The sequence below is a fragment of the Calonectris borealis genome, chromosome 2 (genome assembly GCF_964195595.1).
Source record: "Calonectris borealis chromosome 2, bCalBor7.hap1.2, whole genome shotgun sequence".
Taxonomy (NCBI): Eukaryota; Metazoa; Chordata; class Aves; order Procellariiformes; family Procellariidae; genus Calonectris; species Calonectris borealis.
In genome coordinates, this window is record NC_134313.1 from 95408308 (window position 1) to 95435884 (window position 27577).

Here is a 27577-nt window from a genome sequence, read left to right on the forward strand (position 1 = left end):
CCTCAACCCGCCTTCCCCCCTCCTCCTCCCCCCCGCGGCGCCTCCGTGCGCGTGCGCCGCGGCCCCGCGTCTCCCCAGCGGCAGCGAAGGAGTTTGGAAGTTCAAAATGGCCGCCGCGGCGGAGCCCGAGCTGCGAGCGCCCGAGTAAGAGACCGGCTGGGAGGCTCCTCGCCATGGCGCCTTGGGGAGGAGGGAGGCGGAGGGGAAGCGCTGGGCGAGGGGAGGAGGAGGAGGACGAGAAGCGGCCCGGGCAGAGATGGCGAGGGAGGAGGAGGAGGGAGATGGAGGAAGGCGGCCGCTCGGGGGGAGAGGGGTTGCTATAGGAGCCGCTCGCCGGCCGCCCCGCCGCCAGGCGGCCCAGCGGGGCCGGGGCGCGGGAGCCGCCCGCCGCCGGCAGGGCGCTGGGAACGGGGCGGGGGGGGAAAGGGGGGGGGGCGCAGGAGGCCGCGAGCCGGGCGCGCGTGAGGCGGCCCGCTAGGGGCGGGGGGAGGGGAAGCGGAGCCGAGACCTGCGGGCGCGTGTCCTCAGTTCCGCGTGCGCCTTCCCGCCTCGGGGGGGGGGGAGGGGAGGGGAGGGGTGGGGGGCTCCGGCGCTGCCCTCCCCTCCCCGTTGCCGCCCCGGCACCTCCTGCCCCTCCCCGGGGAAGCGGCTTTGCCGCGGGGGAGAAGGAGGGGATCCTCTTCCTCCGCGTGGTTGCGAGGCCGCTGCCCTCCCGCGCCGGGCGGGTGCCCGGCGGCGCGCAAATCTCGGGCATCCCTGAGGCGAAGCCGGGATCCCTCCGCCCCCCCCGCCCCGCCTCGCCTCGCCTCCCCTGCGGGCCGCGGCTCTCTGTCCGATCAAGGCCTCCCCGGGCCAGCGGGTGCCCCGGGGCTGCCTCTCCGCCTGCCGCCGAGCCGCTGCCCGCCCTGCGGCAAGCCCACCTCCCCCGAGTCCCGGGCACTCTCGCGTTATAAAAAGTGCCCGTGCTGGTGGAAGCAAAAAGCGATTTGTTGGCGCCAGCCCCTCCTTCCAGCCCTCGAAATGACTGGCAACTCCTGGCTCCCGTTGGGGAGCGAAGATCGAGCTGCCGCCTCCCCGCCGGACCGGGGCTCCGGGGGTGCGTTGTCCTGGCACCCCGGTTAGCATCGTGAGATTTAGATTTGTCGGCATTCACGAGGTCCTGAACACTTCCGTCTCTGGAACTTTTGCCCGGAGTTGACAACCTAATACTTACTTTATTGCTCCTCTTCGCTACACAAATACTTTAGCCATATAAACGGCTTCCTATATTTTTATTTCTGTCTTAAACAGTAGCGATTTGAGGGGTTTTTTTGTTGTTGTTTATCATGGGAGTAGAAAACAGGTGAGGAAAAGCAATGGATGTACACATGAACCATGTAAAACGCACGAGCACGTGAAGAAGAGCATTTAGTATTGTACAGAGAAACATAACTAAGAGTAATAAGGTAAAAACAGGCAATAGGAAGCCTGAATGTAGGAAAAGGTGGGTGAAATCTCTTTGCAAATCTTCTTGAACTTCCTATCGTTCTTCTCCTTGAATTCAAAAGTAAGAAAAAAGTGGGGCTATAACAAGATCATGTCACAATTCCTCCATATTTAAAGCTATTAGCACCTAAAAGTGTAGATAGCTATCTGCCTCATCACCTTCTGAAATCTTGTTAAAAGGTTCCTCATCCATGTCATTACACCTCTGAAGCATTTGAATGAAGTAAAAGTTTATCCATGTTTTGATGGAATTACTTGAAATAAACAGATTCCTGTGCATGAAGAAGCTCTGAAAAATTTAATGCATATGAATGAAATTAATAGTAATTTTATAGTTGAGGTACAAATGCGAAGAGAGCTGGCAATTGTATTAGCAGTCTGCAGTGGCCCGAGGTACTGCTGTGGTGCTGCATCTCATCTGGCGCCTCTGCTACCAGCTTGCTTTTACGGAATGTAAGGTGAGGTTATTACATAACATTGAAATACATAGGATAACAAAATAACTTCTGTATACATTTCAGTGTCACTTTCTGCTATTAAGAGAAGGAAGACTTCTCTGGAGCAGCTTGAATGGATGTGATTTTTGTTTTTCTGTAATATTTTTATAATGTATTGAAGTACCACCATTACTGTGTTAATCAGGGACTTATACAGCATCCTGTATCCAACTAAAAGAAACCTTGAAAGATGCGTTGTTCCCTTAAAATTCTACTTGTGACGTTTCTCTGCGCTTTAGCCAACTTACGTCACTGACATACTTGCTCTGGATTGCAAATCCAAGTTGAAAAAGTTTTACATTTAATACTTTTTCCTTCATTTTTGTGTTGCATTTGGCACAAAAGACATAGAGCAAACTCATTTTAAGGCAGCTTGTCCTCTTTCTTTCTGATATTCTGTTGTCAAAATGGTGTAGTGTGTCAGGAGGAAGCAATTAAGAAAACACCCTTCTTTATGCTTTGAGTAAGCAGAAGTAGTGGGAAAGATGTAGAAGAAAAAGCATTCTGACTTCAGTCTCTGAATATTGCATATTTTTAACTCAGACTATCTGTTCCCTTAGGAAGTTTCTCATTTCAGAGCACTAAAGTGTTAATTGTTTTAGCAAATAATTTTAGTGTACGTTGCAGAAAAGTCTGGAATATTTATTACTACTAGAACTTGCATTAACTCGAGCAGGAGAGAACTGTGCAGTGTTTCAAGATCCTGTCCTTAATTAGGAAGATACTAATCAAATTTATAGTGAAGTGCTATCCTTTAGGCCTGGCTTAGAATACCTCCGATATATTTATACTATTGGATCATTGATCATATTCTTCAGAAACATCTGTTGTATGAAACTAGTAGAGTTTGGAAGATATCTCTACATTTTTGTGTGCATCCCCCCACTACTCCTGACCATCATCTTTAGGGAAATTCTTTTCAATGAATGAGGCTTGGGATACAGGAAGAGCTATATTTAAGTTATTAAAGTGTTAGCTAGTAAATTCCAAAACCGTAGTTTAGGTGGGGTGAGTTTGTGGAAAGGCGAACTCTGGCACATATATTTGGCAACAGATTTCAAAAGGCAAATATCCGTCTTACCACAGAGAGTAACTTAATTGATGTTCGGAAAGAGATCAGGAGATATTTGCTAAACACTGTAAAAAATCTATTGGTAAGCCAGCTTCAGCTTCTAAGGAAGATAATATAAGTGAATGCGTAACATCAGGACTGAATTTTACAATTTTTGAAGTTATTAAGTACATAAATTGCTTGTTGCTATGACTAGCTAATTGAAATGATTTTTTTTTTAGAAGAAACTGTACATTATTATTTTAATAACCTGCTGTAGACTTATTTTCTGCTTTTGTGGCCAATGTCATTTTACAGATCTAAAGATTACCGCTTTTTTCTTGGGAAGCTCATAGACGGCTGTATATTGTCATAAAGCTTTTCTGAAATTGTGCTTCCTTAATTTATCTTGTTCCTCAATAGTGTTCCCTCTATGGCATAAATAATATAAATGCACAATAAGAACAGTTCGTGAATTTCTAACAGGTGTGTATACTTACAGAAGGAAATAGCATTTAAGAGAATCAGTTGACTCTGCGTGAGATTTTGCAAGATGGTTTCATTAGGTGGTCAACGTCATCTCTTGAAATAAGTTTTGATCTTTGGAGCACAACTGTGTTCTGCCCTTTGAAAATACTTTTAAAAAGCGTAGCTTGGGTTAGGCATTGCAGTGGAGCAGCAAATAAGATAGATGATGAACTGACAGGATGCATAAATATGCAGCACTGTTGTATACTATTGACAGATATTGTCAGTATTGAACCTAAAAGCATAAGCATTGATTTCACCCACACGTTTTGTTTTGTTAGTGCATTTGCTGTATCTTCCTTCCGTAGTATTTCTTTTTGGAGTAATAGCTGTCTGTTCATGAGGAAGTGTATCTGCTGTTATAACTTAGTTACATTAGTCGTACATTTTTAATTCTCCCAAAGGTAGGTAATTAAATGCTAGTTAGTTTCTATCATAAAAAAGACTGTCAACTTAACAGAAGATTAAGGACTGCAGCGAGTTGATAATACTGATCTGTAGTTTTTACTTTTTGCAGGGTTGAGGATGCTGATGCATCCGAGAAAAGTGTAAATGAAGAAAATGGGGAAGTATCAGAGGCAGACCAACCTCAGAACAAGCACAGCCGACACAAAAAAAAGAAACACAAACACCGAAGTAAACACAAGAAACATAAACATTCTTCAGAAGAAGATAAGGACAAAAAACATAAACACAGACACAAACATAAGAAACACAAACGGAAAGAGGTAGCTGAAACCTCTGACAAAGAAGATGGACCAGCTAAAAGAACTAAAATTGATTTTTTAGCTCCTCTGGAAGACTTGGAGAAACAAAGAGCATTGTTGAAAGCTGAACTTGAAAACGAATTAATGGAAGGAAAAGTCCAGTCTGGGATGGGATTAATATTACAAGGTTATGAGTCAGGATCTGAAGAAGAGGGGGAGATTAATGAAAAAGTACGAAACGGAACAAGACCTACAGCTAAGTCAAACACTAAGGGGAAATTAGAACCTGTGGACAATAAAACTAGTTCCAAAAAAGGAAGTAAGAGTGAATCAAAAGAAAGGACTAGGCACAGATCTGACAAAAAGAAAGGCAAGGTAGGAGTTGATGGAATCAAAGAGAAGACAACTAGAAGCAAGTCAAAAGAGAGGAGGAAATCCAAAAGCCCTTATAAGAGAAGTAAGTCTCAAGATCAGACAAGGAAATCTAGGTCTCCAATGCTTAAAAGGCGATCTCAGGAGAAAAACAGAAAATCTAAATCTCCCCCAGAGGATAGAAATAAGGCTGACGATAAAAGTAAATCAAGAGATCGCAGAAAGTCTCCCGTTGTAAATGAAAACAAAAGCAGAGATCGTGGCAGAAAATCTAAATCTCCAGCAGAACTAAGAAGCAAATCCAAAGATAGAAGATCACGGTCCAAAGATAGAAAACCTAGGAGATCAGAGACGGACAAAGAAAAAAAGCCAATTAAATCTCCTTCTAAAGATGCTTCTTCAGGGAAAGAAAACAGGTCCCCTAGACGACCTGGCCGTAGCCCAAAAGGAAGAAGCTTATCTCCCAAACAACGTGAAAAGTCAAGAAGAAGCAGATCCCCTCTCTTTAATGATCGTAGATCTAAACAGAGTAAATCCCCTTCTCGAACCCGGTCTCCGGTTAGAAGAGTGAGGAGTAGATCTGCAGAAAGGAAAAGACGAGAATCGGAAAGGAGGCGTCTTTCTTCTCCCAGGTAACTTAAAGATGTCATGAAGCATCGCAAAAATGCATTACAAGACTAACTATCTTCTAGTTCAGTGTTTACTTTTTTTTTTTCCTTCTTCTGAAAATAGCTATTAAAAAAGGTAATCGTGTTGTGCATGGTATTATATTACTTTGTATGTATTCAGCTTTTAAAAAATACCCCCCCCCCAGCTGTCAGACATGCAAATTCATCTTTGGTTGTTCAAGTGCTGAGTTATTTGCTGCTCACACCATTAGTGGGAACAAGTTCTGTAGCTCAGGTTCTTCTCTTTGTCACTCGGTTGGATTCAGAATTTGGCTTCTGTTTTTGTTTCTTAGTTAGTACTTCTGTTGCTTTCAGGAATTTCTGTGGCGTGAAAGTCCCCTCCACTCTTACATATCAGTGTTGGCTAAAAGTGGGTAATTAACCCCTTTTCCCCTTCAAAAAAAACCCCTAATGATGGAGGCAGCATGTGTGAATGTAAGCAAATCTTTTATATCAAGATGTCCTTCTCACAGTCATTTTTTTCTTAAAAATATTTTGTATTTTTCATTTGCTAGAGGTATGGTAGAGTTGCTTTGTTATTGATCTATTGTATATCATTACCATATTTTGCATACACTTAAAGGAGAAAGACTGAAATCTTTTTAATGCATTTTTAGTCTTGGTGTTTTTGAAAAAGAAAATTTAGCCTATGAAAGCAGTTAGCTTGAAATTTAATATAAACCATGAGACAATAATTACTAGCATCTCCTTCTCTGAAGCTGATAAGGCCTGGGTGGTAAGTTCCCAAGTAGAGAACAATATAAGTCTAAACATTTTTGGAAGTTAATTCATTGAATGTAAGAAGTTGAACAGGCAGAAGAGTTCAGCATTACTTTTGGATAATTAATAATTTAAAACTTTTATCATGGTGTTTAGCTTCACCCACTCCGAGAATTAAGAATAAAGAAGTATGAATTTAAAACCGTGTATTGGAACCACAAAGATCTATCTCAGTAAATAAGCACCTAATAAATGTGAAAGTCTTTCTGCCTCCATCATCGAAGGTTACTCTGGTTTCAAGTATTGGGGTATCTTCTACAGGCGCAATATCAGCTTATTTGTCTGTACTACTGCTTAGCAATACTGCAGGTACTTTGGAGGATGGCCCCAGTGATCTTAACCAGATTAAGCAAGTATTGTGAATGCTTGCAGTTTATCTGGCTGCTCTCTGATGAATCGGGAGTGTATCAGCACAACCACTAAGTTTCTTTGACATAGTATTTGACTTTTCTTCCATAGCATTTTGCATCTTTCCGTTTTCATTTCTCATGACAGCTTGCATTGCAGCCAGTTTGAATTAGTTGTCTAGACACTATTTCAAGTGATGCATGTGTCTAGAATTTTGCTATCAAATTCATACTTCTGTAACACCGTGGTGAGCAGCATGTGAGTGGGGACTACTAAGAAATATTTTCTGCTGGAAGTGTTTGCAAATCAGCAGAAATAATCTTTCTTTGTGGGACATCCTGAACTAACTCCAGCTATGTTGGAGTTTTAACTACCTGTAATAACTCAGGCTGCCAGAGAATTTCAGGAGCTTTAATGAACAGTTTTAGTCAAAAATGCCCAGTAATTTTATTTTTCATGTTTGTTTCCAGTGTTCTAATCATGTAAGATACTTCTCGGGTCTTTGACTGAAGTTACTCATTACATGATGTTACTATGAATTCTTAATCAGCTTCTGCTTTTTACCTCATACTTGTGATCCCTGAACTGATTTATTTTTTTACAGATATTTTGATTGGGTTTTGGCAGTACAACCACTTTGTTAGCCAGGAAGCCTGGGACTAGCCAGGAAACCTGGAACTGTCCGTTCATCCTGTGACTTTTTTTGTAATACTGTTTACAAGAACATAACATAAATTAAATGGGTTGAAGTGATCAGCCTGCTCCAGCATTTGAGTCTACAGAAATTTCTTGTAGAAACTGCCAATACTTCTGCATGTGCATAAATTTTCCTTCTGTCCCACTGTTTACTATTTTGCATCAGTTCTGTATGCCTGGTCATTATATGTAGCTAAGGTAACCGAAGCCGATACAACAGTCTCAAAACAAACAAAAAGCATTACAGAATGGGTGGAATTAATCTTTCAGACCCAAGAGATTTTGTTCATTGATGAGAGAGAACACCTGAAATAACTTGTCCCAATTTGATTTAAAAAAAAAAAAAAGGAGGGAGGGGAAAAAAAAGAAATAGAGTAGCAACGTTTTCTCTGAACAGTGGTGAGGGAATATTTTCCAAGAATTTCTGTTGCAGCCTCATTAGAATAGTTGTTAAATATTTTTAACTTCTATCCTTTCCAATTTTTGATTGAAGTCTTCCTGTTGTGGAATACAATTAAGCTTTTTAATGTAGTTGTCTCATCAAGGATTTTTTTTCTTGAATAATTGTGAATCTGTATAGACAAGAATGAACAAATTTTGAATAGTATACAGTGTCAAACTTGAATTATTTTTTTAATTTGAGAGGGGTTAGTTTACATGTTAATTAAGAATTTTACTTTTCAGCTGCTGTATTAGAATGTGTGAAATGTTGAAGCCATCCAGTTCTAGTGCCTAAATTGAAATAGACATTAAGGTCATTGCTGTGGAGTAGCATGGTCCTAAATTTCAATACTGTGTTGCCGAGAAAATTTTCAAGAATTAGGTTTTGGGTTTTATTTATTGTTTAAATACTGTTTCTGATAAATGTGAAAACAGGGCACTGTTTATGTAAGACCTAAACACAAGCTTAGTTTTAAAACCTCTCTTAGCTTTGTGGTAGTAATTAACAAGCTCTGTTTCCAGAGTTGTCCTGAACTAGACCTATGTATGGGCACATATTTCCCAGGGTGGGGAAGACACACACAGGCAGCCAGCTCTGCAGCATACTTATCCATCCCTCCCTCAGAAGCCCACCTGGTGGTCCTTCACCTGCAGTAAGATTTTAAAGTGAGCTTTTAGAGGGAATTGTGATTTCTATGTTCAGCTTGCTCCTGATTTTGCTACCATTCTCTTCCTCTATTTTAAGAACGCGGACCAGAGATGATATTTTGTCTAGACGTGAAAGATCAAAAGATGTTAGCCCACCCAGTAGATGGTCCCCATCCAGAAGAAGGTCTCGGTCTCCCATTAGAAGGAGGTCTCGTTCACCCCTTCGACGTAGCCGATCTCCAAGAAGGCGGAGTAGGTCTCCTCGGAGGAGGTAAAGTCACACTGCATTTTTTAATATATTTTGTAAAATATTACTAAAAGAATAGAGTGCTATCTTATGTATAAAAAGACGATGCATTTTTTGTCCACGTTTATGTATGCTAACATAGCTGAATTAATTTTGTCCTCAGTGAATTAATTTGTTTTATTACTTGGAGTCATTATGTACCTTTATGTTTTATGAATAGATTTTCCTCCTTTTCTTCAAAAAAACCCAAACTAAACCAAAACCCCAAAAACCCAAACCCCTCTTATTGTTACCAGGGATAGAGGCCGAAGAAGTAGATCTCGCCTTCGAAGGAGGTCCAGGTCACGTGGTGGCCATAGACGTAGGAGCAGAAGCAAAGTTAAAGAAGACAAATTTAAAGGTAGTCTTTCTGAGGGTATGAAAGCTGAACAGGAGTCTTCATCAGATGAAAAGTAAGAATTAATTTCTAACTTGCACTGATTATCTAAAAATACAGATCCACTGGTATGGAGAATGAACTGACATTTATCTTCATAGTGTAGTTTTTGGGTTGTCACCTAAAACCTTAATCATGTTTTAGTACTTGTGATCTTGTTAAATTACTGTTGGGAAAACTTTGGAGTATGCAAGAAGTATCAAGACCTGTTGGCTAGAGGGCAGACCTGAGGGGATGATATTTTGCTCGGTTTCTAAACTCAACTTGATCAGTATCTTGTGAAAATACTTGGTCTGTTTCCTCAAGCTTGTTGCTTGAGGAAAAACTGTAACAGCTGAAAGGATTAATTGCTATCTGCAAATTGGTTTTATATTTGCTAAATATCTACTTAATCCAGTTGCACAAGAGTATGCATTCTTAATCACATTATCAAGGAAGAATGATGCTGGAACGAAAATGAACAAGGCTTTTTTTGTTTTTTCTCTTTAAAAGCAGTTACTGTTAATTGTTTGCAGTTAAAAATGAAATACTCAAAGTCCCAATGAGATACCAAGAGATAAATTTTCTCTGTAAGGGGATGTAAATACACACACTGGGATTTAATACACCTTTGCTTTCTGAGTCGGTTGAACAGCTATTGTTTAATATATTGTGTGTTTTCTACGCCAAAGAACTGCATTTGGTAAAATACAGTAGATAGTCTTATGTTTATGATGTTATATAAAAAGTAATAATATTTTTATAGTCTTGAAGACTTTGATTTGGAAGAAGAGGATGAGGAAGCAGAGATAAGACAGAGAAGATTACAGCGGCAAGCAATTGTTCAGGTACACGGTTATATTATCATGTGGGTTACAGAAACTAATTTTATGCTTTTAGTGTAAAATGTTGTGATAAAGGAAGGCTCTTAGGCTATTATTGCATTACGATAGTAATTATTATTACTATATTTTTTCCAATTTATTGTAAATGATAGTCTCAGTTAAACTTTACACTTCTATTGCAATGGCATTGGTTTTAAGACTCAAGCAACTCTTCTGTGAGTCATTTTTGTGCTGCGGTTAAATGTTCTCTGACAGTCCTATGACATGTTAAAAATGTTCTTCAGTTATCTTAATCTCTAGGTTTTCTTCGTAGCTGTATCACTGATATCACAAATTACATTAAATTACATATCAATTAACCTAACTGGTTGGTTTGTTTCAAATAGAAGTTGTCCTTGTCCGTTTCCAAAACTTCATAAAGCCATTGACATGGGGTCCCTCTTCATGAAAGTAGATAATGTATTCGGTTATACGTGTGAGTTCCCATGAACTTCTTACTCCTGGTGAAAAGGTAACAGTAGTGACAGATGATATGTGACTGAGACCCCTGCAAGGGAGCTGTGGCCAAAGGGAATGTAATTCTACAGCACAAGTCGGGTGTCTTTTTTTAAAGTTGGGATTTGGCACATAGTTAGAACATAGTAAGCGAAATACTGCAGCATATTTACTTAATATTTAGTTATAAATACACTAGTTATAATGTATTGAAAATACTGTTCATCGTTTAACTTTTATGCAAAGCCTATTGTAAAATCCTTCAGAACTATGCGTGAACAAAACCATATAAAGTAAATTACTTTTAAAGGCTGGTTAAACCTGTTGTTGGTCCATGCAGGAAGCAAATTCCGGAGCTTCATTCCCTAAATGGGAAATTTCTGTTTGTATTATTGAATAGTTTGACCTTGATAATTGAGTGGTATCAGCATTTATTCATTTTGATTTTTAACTTTTGGGAGAGGAAGTGACATTTGTATAATTTCGTACTACTTGAGTTAAAAAAAAATAATTTGTAAAGGTCTTGTCTTGAACTTTTTTAATGCATCTGAAATTTTTCAACAAGAATGAATGAATAAACAGGATTTCCAATTCAAATAAAAAACCTGAATCTAAAAACTACTTTTCTGTACCATAACACTAATAAAAATGGAAAAGATTCTAGGATGTACATAAGATCACTAATTTTTCCTGAAAGTCTTTATTTCAGTACTTGTGTCATGGGCAACAAAATAGTTAATCTTCAATAGAAGTCACTTTTTACAGAAATGTAAAAGCCTAAAGGACACACATGAATTTCTCAGTCGTCTTTTATGATCTGGGCTGTGGTGCATTGTAGCAAAACGAGTTTTCAAAAGCTGTATCCCATTCTGCAAACAATCTGTTGCCATTAGAGATGTAGGTGATTATGAAAGCAAAGATAAAGGTTTAGCACAAACCATTGAAAGAGTGAGTATAAAAATGTTTAAATTGTGATAAGCTGTGATGGTGAGATTAATAATTAAATTTCTTTTTAGAAATACAAAGGCCAGACAGAAGACAGTAATATATCTGTACCATCTGAACCAAGTAGTCCTCAAAGTAGCACGCGTAGTCGCTCAAATTCACCAGACGACATCCTAGAAAGAGTAGCTGCTGATGTTAAGGAGTACGAACGTGAAAATGTGGACACATTTGAGGCATCAGTAAAAGCCAAGCACAACCTCATGACAGTTGAACAGAACAATGGTAAGAATCTGAAATTTCACTGTACAGCGCAATTTATGAAAGCTCAACTCTTAAGCAGAGCACGTCAAAAGCGACATTTTGATTAGTTTCCTTATATACCTCCAGACTTGGAAGTAGATTGACTTTTTGGACAGAATTTGAGAATGTTTCCACAAATATTATGATACTTCTAACATTAAAATAAGGTTTGCTCCTTAAAGAGGATGATATGAATGGAGCATTCTCTCTATATTTCTAAAAACTCTTAGCACAATTCATGCTATGAATTTGGAAGAGCAAATAACGATATCTGTCTTTATAGTTAAGAATCACCCTTTTTAACTTACAGATTTTTCTTTTCACTTATGCATGTTGTTTTCTTAGAAGCTTAATATAGTCCTAGTCTTTATTTTGGGGTGGGTTGGAAACCATGCCCCTTTTGTCCCTTTTTTTTTTGGTCAAAGCCACTGTATTAGAAGCATATAGGTGGGTCTGCAGTAATTTAGAATGACTAAGGCTTTTGAGAGTCATTGCTAGTAAGTCCATTTTGGTGGCATAACTTCTTGCTGAAGAAATGGCTGTTTCCTCCTCTTCCTCCCTGTGCGTAATCCGTTGTACAATACTGCAATACTGAGATGAAATACATCTTGATATAAAACCTGCCTTGTGCCTGCTGTGGCAAAAGGAACATAGAGCATCTCTCAGTGCACCCCATAATATTGAAAATCTGCTTTTTGTGTGTGTGTGTGTTTTGAAAGTGGATTACTGTACATCTTCCAAGTAGTCAAAAGGTGTGACTAGTTGCTGTGTGGACATACTTGAGATAGTCTTAACTACTTCCGTTAGTCTTTCCAGTTTAATTGCAACAGCACACTGTTTAACAAGGGCTGTGAAACCTGCCCAACCCCTCAGGAAATGGTTGGACAGTTAGTTTGTATTTCATGTCATGCGCTAGATGTATCCTTGGGGGCTGAATATGCTATGTTCTAGTGGATGCTTCCCTTTGAAGTAATAAAGCTGCCTCTCTTTGGGACTGGTGTACTGCTCTGTAGTTTGTCCTGGTGTTCCCTTGAGCAGTATGTTTTCAGATTGTTCTCCTGCAATGTGTGCGGAAAGAGCTATCTTATGCACTTTTCCTTTACTTGCATAACACAAGTTTAGACTTAGTTTTCTTGTGTGTAACAGACATCTTTTTCGTTTTTTGTCAGAGGCATGTACTGCTTTCTAATTTTGTCCACTAAAGTATATGAAAACATAACTGTTAACTACATAGACGTTTTTAACATACGAAAAAGGTTTGCTTTTAAAAACAGATCAGTTACATTCAGATCTGGGAATTTTCATATATTGGTAGGATTCTGGTTTAGAAGTGGCTATAACAACAGATGGAAGCAGTGGATCATCTTTCTTTTAAAGAGCCATTTTTTATTTAAATCCTGACCTCATATAGAGGCAGGATCGTAAGTTGCGAAGGAGCTAGTTAACTCACTGTAGCCCAGTGCAAGTGTGAGTAACTGGAACTAAAAAGAAAATTTGAGGAAGTTGCTGGAAGGGTCTATATCTTGAAACAATGGTGTAACCTGTCTCCCCATAGTGTCAGGTGACAGGTCTATACCTTGACACAGCAATGTCAGCATGATGGATGAGAGTTTTTGATGCTGTCAGAGGATTTCAGTCTAGTTACTTCGAATGAAAGTGGTTGGCTGTGTGCGTCATGAGACCTGAAGCATCTGAGGTTAACCGTTTGTTTTTCTCCATCGCTTAATACCCTAAAGGGAGTGTCTGTGATTTACCGTGGTCGTGAAGGGATGCTACCATAATGCGTGTTATGAAATAGTTTGAAGTTTACTTGCTTTCGCTAATGTGTACTTAATTTATATTTCTTTGCTTTTATCTTATCAACCAAGTAAAATGTCTTTGGGACTTTAAAGATGATTAAAAGGTGAGAAAGGGATAATCTTGCCCACATTAAAAATGTTTCTTTTAAACATAATAGTTAACATTGTCTTTGACTGAAAGCTACACACGAGGCCCTTTTTGACAGGGTTGAAGAAAACATGTTCCAAAGAAACAACTTCTAGGCTTTACAGCTTTGGTTTTTAGTAAAATACCTTGTGATTAGCAGAAAAGCCTGAACTCGTATATTGAAAACATGTCTGTATTTTTTTTATATATACACACAGTCATTTTATATTTCTTTTTATACATATATATATATATATATATAGTCATTATCTGTAGGGATTATGTAAGTATGTATTTTTTGCTTTCTGCTGTGTTAATTATTTGAAAGCTATTATACTTAATTTTTCAAGGAAGTGTAAATTTTTGAGTGCTTTGAAGAACTTACCCAATCTGAGTTTTGTATTTCTAGAATGTAAAATGGTATTTGCTAGAAACACTAGTAGAGCTACCTGTTTGCCGACATACTGATCTTAGATTATATTGTAAAGATACCAAATCGCGAATTTTCTGGTAACAGAGTTATTAGCTTGTTGTGTTTTTCATGTTGAGTAATCTAAATTTCATTTTAAGGTTCAGCTCAGAAGAAACTGCTAGCTCCTGATATGTTCACAGAATCAGATGATATGTTCGCTGCATACTTTGATGTAGGTAATTCTTGGAGATAAAACGTATGATTTTTTTTGCTTGATTTTTGTAGAGAGTTACTGTCACTCGAGGTTTGTGGGAACTTTGATTTGTAAAAGTATGTGTATCTGAGTGGATACTATGTTCTGAATCTTTTGATCAGCCAACGCAGACAAAGTAGTTCTTAATTAACGTTTCAGTGAAAGAAAACCTGCTGAAATTAATGGGAGTTTTACCAGAGTAAGCAATTGGGGAATTCACCTGTTGTTTAAATAGGACCTATAGTGGCACACGGTAACAAACTTACAAATATGTTACGCTTTATGTTAATGTTACCATGCTGCACTGTTCTAAATACATGCTTTTTTCAGAGGTTTGTGTATAGTTAATTAAAAAGCGTCTGTGTAAGATATTTTAATTTGCTAATGATGCTGTGTTTGAGTAATGTGGTGGTTTGTTTGGTGGTGGTTTTGGTTTTTTTTTTTTTGGATGAAGAGATGCATTTCCTGTTTTTACTTTGCACTATTCCAACAGCTCTTCTCTAAAGTGGCCTGCAAATCTTGGCAGTCCAGTGACTAGTTTTGAGACATTGCTTGCTGTTCTCTATAAATCTACTTCATTGTTGCTGATATGCAACACTGAGAAATAAGTCAAGACAACAACTTTCTTCTTAACTTAGAAATTCTCCAGTTAATTTTGGTTTATGGCAGACATAACCTATTAGTTATGACAGAAGCATTGGTGACAAAAGGCTACCATGGTGTCACTCTAGTAACACTGGCAATAATAATAAAAGGAAAAAAAAATCAAAACCCCTTTGACCTGGAAGAAGATAAATACTTGAAGGATAGTGGTGAGGGGGATGCTTTTAAAAATTCGAAAGTTACAAGTAAGGATTTAAATGGCTTGTAAGTGAGCAGTTCCCCCTTGCAGAAACTGTTGTTCCATTGAAGATACTCTTTACTACTCATAGATTTGAATTTGTGATAATATATTGCCAAATCTGTTAAGAGATGTCAACAGCAACTGTAGTAATTTTATGATCGTAAGTATAACAGTATGAAATCTGTGAAGTGGCATTGAATGAACAGAAATTCAAGGCTTAAACAGTTACATTTTCCCTGCAAATTGCTAAACTTTATTACTACAAACAAACTGTAAGTAAAAAGTCTTATTCGGATGGTCCAAAATCTGCATTGTAACATGACTTGTAGAAATTTCTTGTGGGTATTAATTGAAACTTTGTCTATTTATGTTTAATAATAGTTCTATTGGTTGTTCCCATCCTCTTTTCTTGCATCACTCTCTAGATACTGGTATGTAAATAGCATTTTCTGTTCAGTAGTTTCTCTCTCCTACAAGATAAGTGTGTTTGTACTGTGGAGAGGAACAGTGTTTCAGTAGGAAAAAAGGGGTTTTGGTAAGTAAACATCAAGGAAAAACGTAGAGCACGCAAGCAAAGCTGTTACTTTTCTTTTTATTTCAGAGTGCTCGTCTAAGGGCTGCTGGGTTTGGAAAAGACTTCAAAGAAAACCCCAATCTCAGGGATAACTGGACTGATGCAGAAGGCTATTACCGTAAGTTGTGTTTGTTGGTTTGCAAGGACAGCTAGAATGAGGGTGCTGAATGGTTTTCCATGTCCTCATGGAAAAAGTCCCGAAACGTTATTCTAGTGTAAATGCACCGCAGTGCCCTCACTGAGTGTGTAATGTAAAGGATGGAATGAGCACGCAGGTTTTAACCTCAGTTATGAAAAGACTGCAGACTTACAGAATCACAGTTTGTTCCCCATAATTTCCACAAAGCTAGGTGGTACAAAACATTGTACGCTATGAAATTAAATGATTGTACCATTTATCCTGTTTTTCTGAATTATACAGAATGGTTTATTTTTCATAAAAAGTTTCATTATGCGTGTCACTCATAACTCTTTAATTGCTTGATTTTATCCTTCAGGTGTTAATATAGGTGAAGTTCTAGATAAACGTTACAATGTCTATGGTTACACTGGTCAGGGAGTCTTCAGTAACGTAGTGCGAGCCAGGGACATGGCAAGAGCAAACCAAGAAGTAGCGGTTAAAATCATCAGGAACAATGAACTTATGTAAGTAATGCTTTTGTTTAATAATAATCAAGCATATGTAACAGTTGGAAGTTTTTCATGATGTGATTTGAATCTCCCTTTGTTTCAAGTGAAGTAACAGATTACAGCTGTGGTTCCTGCCTTTTCTGCTAATATGAGCCAGATAATGGGAGGCGCTTGAGGACTATGTATCCACACTTCTTTACAGCTATCACAGGAGAAGGGTACTTGCATTTTCATCAGGCACTTTCTCACTTGCAAAACTGCAGGGAACAGTGGTAGCAAGAAACGAGGTTACAGTTAATTATGAGGCCTGCCCAGCCCTAAAAATTTTTGAGATGGGAGTCGCGAACAGTAAAAATTCTGTTTTGATGGACCAAATCGTTTTGGCAGGCTATGGGTTGGATGCTAATAGGTCATCTGCAACTTAAAAAAAGACCTCCATACATTAACTATTTTTGTATGTTCTCTATGTGTTTGCATATGTATAAGACACATAAAAAGGGAGGGGACTCTCACTGTTGAAATAAAAAAACTTCTGAGGTCTTTCAGAATGAGTGAACATTAACAAGTATGATCTATTAAACTACCATATGTGAGGACTTGTCTATAATATTCATTTTCAGTATCTGCTGCAGTATTTCTACAGTCATGTGTTATGTCCTCTTCCATTAAAGACAACTTAAATGAAAATCTTTTTACCTTGGAAGTTTTAAAAGTTGTCTTGCTGTGTGTATAACTGGGTTATTTTGAGTTATATGAATAGGTATCTAGAAAAGTTTAAAAAAAAAAAGTTAAAAAAAAAAAAACTATTTGTTTGCTATGTCATATAGATAATCAGTTTGGGTGTGTACTTAACTCTAGTCAGTTTAGCTTAAAACTTTTTTTAATAATGTACGTGGTTAAGTACTTATTTTAAAAAAGTAAACTTCTCAAGTGAGTGTTGTTTGAAACTGAAGTGTCGTATTACAGGAGGAATCTGATTTTAGCTTTACATGCGACCGGGAGGGAGGAGGAAAGAATAAGTAGGTTACAAAGGCACAGTGAAGATCAGAGAATTAAATAAACTTACCCAATGTGTAGACACTGACAGCAAACCACTGTTGTGATTTTTTTAAGCCGTGGTATATTAAGTAATGACAAGACACTTCTCATTTCCTGATAATTATAACCGCATAAGTGAATGTCTAGATTTTAAAAAAAGTATTAGAATTTCACTGATTTTGTTTTCTAATCATATTTCTTTGTTTTCAGGCAAAAAACTGGCCTAAAAGAACTGGAATTTTTGAAGAAGCTCAATGATGCAGATCCTGATGACAAGTTTCATTGTCTACGGTTGTTCAGGCATTTCTACCACAAACAACACCTCTGTCTGGTATTTGAGCCACTCAGGTAAGATGACAAATGTTAGGGATTCTCTGTAAAAAGTAAAGTACTATTGAGTGGTCTTTACCTTTCTGGTTTTGGCTATTGTTTTGATACCTTGTTCTATAGCCAAGATTCAAGAACACAAGAAACTGTAAAAAAAAAAGAAAAAAAAAGAAAAAAAAAAAGAAAAAAAATATCTGGAGGCACACATCCACAGACTGGTGAACTATTTCTGATTTACTTAAAGCATCATTGTGAACTTTCTGCCTGGACAATATTTGAAACAAAATAATGTGTTACTAAAGATGTTGCATCTCACCAGTGCTGCTCCTAATGATTTATTTTGTGTGTGTGTCACAATATTTTAGCAGTTTTCGTAATTCTTTATTTTAAGGCTTTGGATTAAGAATGCATTCCCAGAGCGGTTCAGCAAATACTGTGTATTCTATGAAGAGTACATATTTAACAACAGTCTAAGGAAGAAAATTGTTACAGTGCTTTCTTTGCATGCTCACTTTTTCTTTAAATAATTAGGCTCTTTTGACAGGTTAGTTGTAGACACTATTTTATGATAGATCTGGATATATTAATTGCCTTAGTTCTCATTCCTGCTTAGAGACATCAGTTGTGTGTATCCTAAGTTTTCTGTGCATGTCATATTTTAATTTTTGCCATATTTGAGCTGAAGTTATATGCTGAAGCGATGCAAATTTTATGAAATTACTATTATATTTTCATTAATAAGCCATACAACAAATTATTTTCTTGTGCTGCACTATCTTTTTATAACACACTTGTACATTATTTATATGCAATGATGCTTTTGTCCTGGAATTGTGGTATTTTTTCATCTGCTGTTTAAGTCATCAAAAAATCACCTCCTCAACCTGTGTCTTTTGCATACTTCCTTTTTTATTTACTTCTTCAGAAAACGAGTACAAAGGCTGTTGAATGTGAACAGTGAATTGCTGTTCACGTGCAAATAAATCCTTCCATGTTAATCTTGATTAAAAATGTGTTCTGAACTAAGTAAGTCCAGTCGAGTAAGTAATTACACAGTATAGGATAGATCTGATTGACCAGCGTTTTTGTTTCATTGCTGTAGCTAAGAGAGTGCTATGTATGTTAAGTTGAATGCTGCTTTTCTCCAAAAATGTTTAAAGCTAACTGATTTCTTCAAGCTTGTCTTACAGTTTAGGAAGCCACTATCTTTTTCTTTGTTAAGCTCTTTTCTATTTTTTCTCTCTCCCTTTCTTTCTCGAAATAGTATGAATTTACGAGAGGTGTTGAAAAAGTATGGGAAAGATGTTGGACTCCATATTAAAGCTGTGCGTTCCTACAGCCAGCAGTTGTTCCTGGCTTTAAAACTTCTTAAAAGATGCAATATCCTACATGCAGATATTAAACCAGATAATATTTTGGTAAGTAATAAATAATTGAAACTTATTTTGCACAGTTTATAGTGTAAAATTAATATTTGAAATGAGTATCATTCTGTTAATTTAGGTGAAGCCAAAATTTACTTTAACTGAAAATGTTAACCATTCAATGTTTTGATATAAAATGCTATCGTGGTATAAATAGTAAGTACGAAATATAATACAGCATCTAAATAAGATCTTTTATTTAGTACAATCTTGCTCAAACAAACCTGCATCCACTGTATCATTTTAGAAAGCAGATCTTCCAAAGAAAGACGGTATCCTTTCTAAGGAGAAATCTTTGGAGTTTTTCCATCAGTAGTTGAAAAATGTTCTTGCTTTCTGCAAAATGGAAGTAGGTTGTTTGAGTCTGGATGGAAATTTTGTTTATGTGAGTGAGATAATGGTGAAAAGTCCTTAATGCCTTTTTTTTGTTGTTCTTTTCTGTTTCCTTAAACGTTCTGGTTAGCAGAGAGGGGGAGAACTACATCAGAGGAATCAAGCATGTTCCCTTTGGTTTTCTTGGTGGTCATCCCTGTGACAAACTCAGATTTTTATTTTATTTAAAATGTTCTCTTCTTGCCATCTTCATGCCATCTTGCCATAAATTTACTATGTAAGCATGAGATATGTGAATAATATGCTGGTTTGTGAGTGGTACTCTGGATACTAGAGTTGGAAGTCTAAACTGATACATTTTCAGTATCTGGAATGAAATCCAGGTCCACGAAGGATATTTTGGTAAGGGAAAAGTACGTAAAACTGACCTTTCTTGTATTTTGTAGGATCTGAAGACATTAACTGTCAGTTTCAATTCAAGAAGGTTTTACAGTTTCCTTAGAATACAGAGAGGAAGGATTGAAATATGGGAAGAACTTCTAATTTAAAGGCTGAATGCTTTTCTTACCTCTGACTTAAATGTATTGTTACTTTCACAGTGCTATTGGTAATTCTGTCTACAAATAGTGCTAATGGCTATTTATGTTTAACTTTCAGGTGAATGAGTCTAAAACAATATTAAAGCTTTGCGATTTTGGATCAGCTTCACATGTTGCAGATAACGACATCACACCGTATCTAGTTAGTAGATTTTATCGAGCTCCAGAAATCAGTAAGTACATTTGGATTGGCTACATGTGTCTTAAGCACTAGCAGGATATACCGGTACTAGCAAATGAGAATTTGACTTGAATTTACTCTCTGTTTGGTCTTAGCAAAACATCACTCTGGAAATATGATGGCAGTCAAAAATTCAGACTTTGAAAGCATGCGTGTGTGGCTCTTCATGTATGTTGGTGTCAGCTCAGTGAGGACAGGGAGAAGTCATTCTGATTGGTTATAGTTATGTTTTAATTTAGAGGTATTGTTCTGACTTCTTGTTTTTTACTAACTTAATTCATGCTGATTGGTTTGGGTGTTAGGTAAAAGCCTCCCTTTCCAAAATAGGGATACCGTAAAAGTTAAAAGGCTTGCATCCTTCTTCGTCCTTATGGTGGCTTCTTATTCCTAAGAGGAGGAGCACCGATGTAGTTTACAAATCAGAATTTTTTCATCTGTCTGGTCTTGTGATATTACGTCGTTTAAGGCTGCCTTTATGGAATTAACTGGAGTTGCTCTGTTTCAGTTATAGGAAAAATCTATGACTATGGTATAGATATGTGGTCTGTAGGCTGCACATTATATGAACTTTATACAGGAAAAATACTCTTTCCTGGCAAAACCAATAACCATATGTTGAAACTAGCCATGGATCTCAAAGGAAAGATGCCAAACAAGGTACGAAAAAAAAGTGTATGATTTTTAATTAATATCTGAAATTGCTGTAATGAACAGTAGAACATACTTTCTTTTTTCTCCCTGAATTCTGTTTCTTAACGTATACATCTTCTCTTAACAGCAAGTAAATATCAGACATCGCTCTGACTGTATAATTTATATTGATTTAAAATCTTATGAAGTGAAAGCATACAGCTTCTTTTTCATAGACTAAGTATAAAGTGAAAGCAGAAACCTTCTAAGCACTGACCTGAAAAAAAATACGTAAGTCCATGGAAGATACTGTGTCCTTTTTTCAACTGGTTTAAACTGTATTTTTTTATTCAATCTAGACATTTCTTGCTGTCCTTTTGATATATTTTTCATTACTATTAAATTACTCATGTTGCAATAAGTTAGTAGACATTGATGCTAATTGTGGAATTTGTAAGACACAGAGAACTTGCCTGAAACTCTTGCCTCTCCCTCGTTTTCCAGATGATTCGAAAAGGTGTGTTCAAAGATCAGCACTTTGATCAAAATCTCAACTTTATGTATATAGAAGTAGATAAAGTGACAGAAAGGGTAAGTCCTTAATGTGTCGACTAACTATTACCTTTTTCCAAGCTTTCCTACTGTTATGATCTTTCAAACGTATCTTGACATCTTAATGAAAAATAAAATTTTATAAACTATTAGAATGTCCTTTTGCAGCAGTATGAACAGGTTACATAGTTAGAAACTGGCAACAGAGATTTTTTCCTACGATTTAGGAACATGTTTAAGAGAAATAAGAAGTTTAATCTTGTCAGGTATACAGGGTATCTCCACATAGTCTATCCTTAAATTACTAATAAAAGAAATTCTGCCTTCATTTTAGAGAAGATGTCCAACTTCAGTATGATGTGCTTATGTTGTAGGAGTGTTGACGTGCTTATGTTTCGGTATCATTTTAACATAGTGTATTTATCAAGAACCACAGAATTAGTGGCCAGATATGGGAACTTTCCACGTGGAATTTTGATGTTCTCGGTTAACTGGGATGTTAGGTTCATGTATGCACCTGCTGGTGCGAAAGGCGAAAGATGCAGCCTGGCCTACCCCTGGCAGCATTATTTCCACTCTTTCTTTGCCCGCTTGAGGATTTATGAGGCCATATGATGACGAAGGGCGTTGCTGACCAGATATGAGAGAACCCTGCGGAGAAATTGCTGCTGAAGCTCTGTAAAAGGGATAGGGGTTTTGTGCATTACTTCCGTTCTACAAGGTTGCCATTTTTGTATTTGTAGGAGAAAGTCACTGTTATGAGCACCATTAATCCAACCAAGGACCTGTTAGCAGACTTGATTGGGTGCCAACGACTCCCTGAAGACCAGCGTAAAAAAGTACACCAGCTAAAGGACTTGTTGGACCAGATTCTAATGTTAGACCCAGCTAAACGGATTAGCATCAACCAGGCTCTGCAGCACGCCTTCATCCAGGAAAAAATTTAAACCAGATGAAGAAGTTCAAAGGGTTTGAGTAATTAAGATACAAAGACTGAAGAAATTTCACAGCAGTTATTAATGTATATAAACATAAATATTTCCCCTGCAAAGTTGAGGAAGAAATGATACATTTGAATTAACATCAAGGCTGATATTTCTTTTAGAAATGTTAGAGTAATTCTGTTTTGTGTCTTATGTGAAAATTTTCACTGTAGAACTGTTTTAATTGCCAAGACTGCACAGAAGTACAATGCTAATGTATATGGTTGCAGTTCGTATATATTATAAAAAGAAAAAAGCATCTGTTATAAAAAAAAAAAAAGAAAGAAAAAAAAAAGAGCAGTAATACTGGGTGGTTGATTTGTTTTTAGCAGACTTGGCTTCATTTTTGTCTTTACAAAATGGCCAGCATAAATGCTGTTTATATTCACATTTTCCTAGGTGTGTGTGTGCAGGCCACAGCAGCATGCCCTTGGTGTAGTCAGTGCCGAAGGGGGTCTGTTCCTTCTTGAGCCTGCCCGCAGGGATGGTCTCCTCTTTTAAAGCAGGTTGTGTACAACTTTCAGTACACTGAAGGTAAGCTAACCCATCAACATCACCGGTGTTTAAGCTGTTATTTTACTGGAACAACTGACAAATGAGAGACAATAGCATTGTGGCAGAATTCCCTGCATGTTTGATAAATGATCTTGTTTTATTTTCTGGCATTGCAACCGTGGCATAGTTACAGCTTCTGTTCTGTTCATCACACTTAAAACTATGAGAGTGCGCACTTGATGGATAGAGCGCCTTCAGTGTACTGTTTCTTATTACTTTAATTTTTTTAATCAACTTGCTATAGACTTTGTATACATTTTGTTAAATACAATTCACTATGACATAGAACCAATACTTACAGAAGAGTTTTCATTTAGTAATTACATATGTTGGGATCTCATTCGAAAGACCTTATATCTAAAGGATAGATAGACAACATAATGAAATTTTTAACTATTTGTATGTCATTTTGAAAGTGTACTGCTTTATGCTAAAAGTGTTTCATTTGTTCATTGTTTTCATTATTTGTGATCATGTTGTCTTTCAATACAGGCATAAACCTTCCACTCTTGAACAAAGCAGCTGCTTTTTAAAAGCGGTAATTGCTTCTTTACCTTTTATTTCTTTTGTAAATGAAGCTTTTCTTTAAGAAATGTGACTTTAAAGTGTTGTCTCTTGCATAAAACAGTTGACACTTACTTATTGTAAAGTGAAGATTGTTCTGCTGCATGTAAAGTGGACCATGCAGATTTCTGTATGTTTTCAGTATGCATCATTAGATAATAAAGTCTTTTGTGAACAAGGCATTTGTAGCCATTTTTAAAAGAATCTGTCTTCAGTGATGGTAAATCAGGTAATTCGTAAGAACGACCTCTGCATTTCCTATTAATCATTTAATTAAAGGGATTATTAAACGTTATGATCTTTGGGAGAGCTATAGGCTATGTTAATTAGATATGTAATTATCACTGCTTAAACAAAAACAAAGCCAAAAACCCTACAGATAATGTCTGTCTGCTTTCATTGTAATGAAATTATTCCTGTAGGACATGGGATTAAATTCAGGCTTTAACTAATGTTTGTGCTGTTTTTCTCACTTTTCCTTTTGATGGTGCTGAAAGAGAAAAAGGAAAGCGAGTCACAGGCCACTCAACGCCTACTCCATGGGTCTGATTTGCTGAGACACCAACTTCACCTTCCTAACAAGGTTATTTCTGACAGCATGTGTAGATAAACATTTAGCAACAAGTTAAAACAGCTTGAAACATTTGAGTTGGTTATACAGCGTGAGGAAACCAGAATCAAACTTTTCACGTCCATACTGCTGTTTTAGTGTTCTCTCTGACACTATTAAAAAGTTCATCTTTTCATTTTTAGTAATATATGCTGAAAAGCTGTGAAAACCCCACTGGTTTCACGTACTTTATAATACTTCTTTGAACTAAGAAGGGTTTTTGTATCCATCTAGGTACATAATGGCAACAATCATGCACTCTTAGTGCGCTCAAGAATGGAAAAATGACACAAAGCAGTCATTCTGCTGGTGGGGAATACCCCACCGAGGAGATGTAATGAACTAACTACGAAAACAAGCAGGAGATGGGTGGTTTTGTATGCCTATTTGGAACCTTCAACCTGTCTCTTCTCAATTTATATCGTAAAATTCTTAATAAAAAATAATCTCTCCTTATTTTCACATATTAAGGTATCTTGTCCATACAGGAAATTTAAAAAAAAATTAGCTTTCAAGTTTAATGAAGTACTAGTTGCTTGCTAGTTAAGTACAGAAAGTAATTTGCACTTTTACAACATAGGCAGCACTTCTGAGGGCAATTTTACACAGATGTAGTAATAGCTTATTCTTTCTGTTGCTTTGTACTTTATTCTTAAAATGGTAATATAAAGCAATGAAATGAGTTGGTGATACAGAAACAAAGCAGTAGAAAAGATGCCCCTTAATGCCTACAGAACTGTTTTAAGCTATTCTGGAGAAGCATAAAGTTGCTCGTTTACTTGTTCTTTGTGTTGTAGGTGCAGCTCAAAAGAAGATGATGGCTACCAGAAGACATGAACAAAGGTTTCTGTCCTATAAAAGATACGAAAAATACTCTTCGTGTAGTTCTGTCTTAATCTTTTGGTTTCCAGCATTCCAATTTAGAATTGATTAACAGTGCTGCAGTACTGATAATTCCTGAAACATACTTACTGTATTAGAATTTGTTACATAGATGTGTTTGTTTCATTTCTGGTTGAAGAGATTTTTTTATTGTGATTAGATATAGGTAAATAAGCATTACTGTTCAAATGCAGCTTTCTTATAATGATAGAATGATCTGTACGAAACCTACGAAATTTAGGAAAAAATCTGCCGTTATATTTGGTTAAAATACATGTGTTTTAACTAGCAAATATTTAAGCAGATGATCCACTTTTTTCTTTAACTTCAGCAGGTTCATTATTTATTTTAATTCTGTCAGACTTTATTGTTGATACAGAGACTAGCTGATGGGTTATTCCAAACAAGTTGATGTCAGTCTTCCATCCAGTATCAGCTTCAGCTGATACTGGTTGTTGGCAACAATAGGAAATCTTTAATTCTGGCTTCAAAAGCCTCTGGAATTGAGGACTTTTTGACACTGTTAGGGAGCCTCTCCAGTTCTAGCGATACCTGTCCCAGTGGCCTCTGGTCCCTGAGGAGAGCAGAGTAGCTGCTAGTGCCACTGCAGTCAGCTGAATTCCAGTGGTTCAGCGTGCTGCAAGCAGAACAGCTGTGCCACAGAGTTTTCGTGTTGAGCTATTTCTCAGCTGATCTAAGAGGGAGGATAACTTATCTTTTCCTCCTGTACATGAAGATGTAATTTGTATTTTCACCTGAGGTCCTACATATAGAAAGTTTGGTTAAATCTGCTGTGCTAATTTCTGTTTCCTTCTCCCTCATGGTGACAAGGAGCTTCACATTTAACATACTTGTTTTTTCTGAATGCTTGCCAAACTAAGATACCAGCCCTATGCAGTTAGAATGTGTTTATTACCTCGGTGTATACTACTATAATTTAAAAATGAAAAACTGTTTAAGAGTTTTTGATAAAATATGATGATTCTTTTAAAACTGTTCTAATGATACTTTATCTCCATACATAGGGTAAGTGGCATTAAACCTCTGAAGAACCTCTATGTGTATATTGACCCGTACACAGAAGGCAGACCAGTCTGTGATACTACTGGAGATAGAGCGATCTTCTGCAGTATGTGTAAAATTGTAACTCGGGTGGGGGATGCTGGCAAGTGGCAATTGCTTGACATTAATAAAGTATGCTTAAAACTTACTTGCATCCTGTCTTCTGTTGTGTTTGCAGATGTCATACTGCAAAGCTGCTAAATATATGAACGATTTTTAAATACACTAAAAACAAAGTATAGTTCTTTGAATGGGGTTGTCTGCTTAGGTATCAGGGATATTAAAGAATCTGTGAAAAAGCCTTCCTGAATATGTGTGAAATGGAGCTGTTGCCTTTTGTTAAGTTGCCTCTCTCCTGGTTTTGGAAGCCCTGTCAGCACCAAAGAATTCATGTGGATTTCATTTTGATTTTCCCCGTGGCTTTTTTTTTATCTTTTATAGGGAGGTACTAGCCTGTGTGAGCTAGGGGATGAAAGAATTACATTGTATTACACTGAAGGGGAACCAGATATATTTATAGGTTAATCTTTATGAGAAAAATTGAGGCTAGCCAAACGGGAGAAGCAGCATGGTGAAGTGGGATGGAGTGTGTATTTTCATTTCTTAACTTGTAAATTATGTATCAAATTACTAACCTACATTACACTCATTATATGGGTACAGAAGCGAAACTACGAAACGTGTCTCAGACTTTCATGTCTTAGTTTTGTTTATCTAAATACTTAAATAACTAAAATTTAATTTAAACTTCTGACAAATAATTACTTTCTCTAAATGAAAAACTTGGCCCTTCCTTCCATGGTACACCTTTTGAATGCTTCATTGTCTCAATTATTTCCTCATAAACACTGATTTTGACAGTTGTGGCCCAGATCTTTCCGTAAAGTAGATATGAGCTAATTATTCATAAAATAGTGAAAACACATGAAGAATATTTACAAAGATTCAGTGTTCAGTTTAATGAGACATAATGTAAAGCTACTTCCGGACAGGTAGAAATAAATAGGTCATAACCTGGAATGTAGATACTGGTACAGTCACCGCCTACTTTATAACTGTCCATGGTTCAGTCTCCAAAGTGTTACTTTTCAAGTGACGGTGCAACAAATGTGGCTTTGTGTTCCTGTAAAAAGAAACCAGGAGGCGGTAACTGAGGACAACTACAGCACACCCTATTAAAAGAACGGGACTGGTAGTTGCTACCAAGAAGAATAAGCAAAGAAAGTCCATATGGCTTTAAAAAGAAACATGGAGTCGGTGAAGGAGGTTGTTGGGCACAAGAAGGCATCTGCAGTCATGCCGGAGTGAAGGAAACTTTTGACTCTTGACTCTTCTGCCCTGTGACCAGCTGCATGTGCAAGGTGCCCGGCATTCCTGGGGGGCTGCTTTCTCTCCAAGGGCTCCTGCTAAGAGCAAGGACAGAATGCCAGCACCTGGAGCCTGTGGTACCCCCACAGCAAGCCTTCTCTCTGCATTCACAAGGGGCAAACCCGTCCTTCTCTTCAGAAAAAAAGCACTCTGATTTCCAGTAACATGTCAAAACCCCTAATCCTGTATTGTTACAGGAAATGGATCTTTTCATAGACTGTTAGTTAAACTGTCTCTGTTAGTTAAACTGTGCTCCACAAGCCTTTGAAAGCCTGTTTAGGCCTGCAGCTACAGTAGACCTGTCCCTTTGGATAGGTAGATTTATCGTAGAATCTGATATGTTATCAGGCAGAAGTACAATT

The 27577-nt window shown here is 37.4% G+C and overlaps 1 protein-coding gene and 1 long non-coding RNA gene across 10 annotated transcripts; both read left to right on the plus strand.

The window, feature by feature from the left end:
* The first annotated feature begins 38 nt into the window (after positions 1 to 38).
* Positions 39 to 23267, plus strand: PRP4K (pre-mRNA processing factor kinase PRP4K). Of its 9 annotated transcripts, XR_012672462.1 has the most exons (17): positions 39 to 144; positions 4079 to 5272; positions 8319 to 8492; positions 8765 to 8920; positions 9650 to 9731; positions 11240 to 11450; positions 13965 to 14038; positions 15505 to 15595; positions 15975 to 16122; positions 17356 to 17493; positions 18737 to 18890; positions 19887 to 20001; positions 20515 to 20666; positions 21144 to 21230; positions 21935 to 22212; positions 22574 to 22708; positions 23222 to 23267. XR_012672462.1 is itself a non-coding variant. In XM_075142597.1 (15 exons), exons 1-15 carry the CDS (start codon positions 107 to 109, stop codon positions 22136 to 22138), a joined length of 3018 nt encoding a protein of 1005 aa, XP_074998698.1. In that variant the 5' UTR covers positions 39 to 106; the 3' UTR covers positions 22139 to 23267. The 9 variants fall into 9 exon arrangements, 4 of the variants coding, with proteins under 4 accessions (XP_074998698.1, XP_074998700.1, XP_074998699.1 ...); XR_012672460.1 differs by having other exon boundaries at positions 21935 to 22708; XR_012672465.1 differs by lacking the exon at positions 20515 to 20666 and having other exon boundaries at positions 40 to 144.
* A 6-nt stretch (positions 23268 to 23273) lies between these two features.
* On the plus strand, positions 23274 to 25995 carry LOC142079074 (uncharacterized). Its single transcript, XR_012672467.1, has 3 exons — positions 23274 to 23876; positions 24701 to 24746; positions 25811 to 25995. It is a non-coding gene; the product is annotated as an uncharacterized LOC142079074 (long non-coding RNA).
* The last annotated feature ends 1582 nt before the right edge of the window (positions 25996 to 27577 follow it).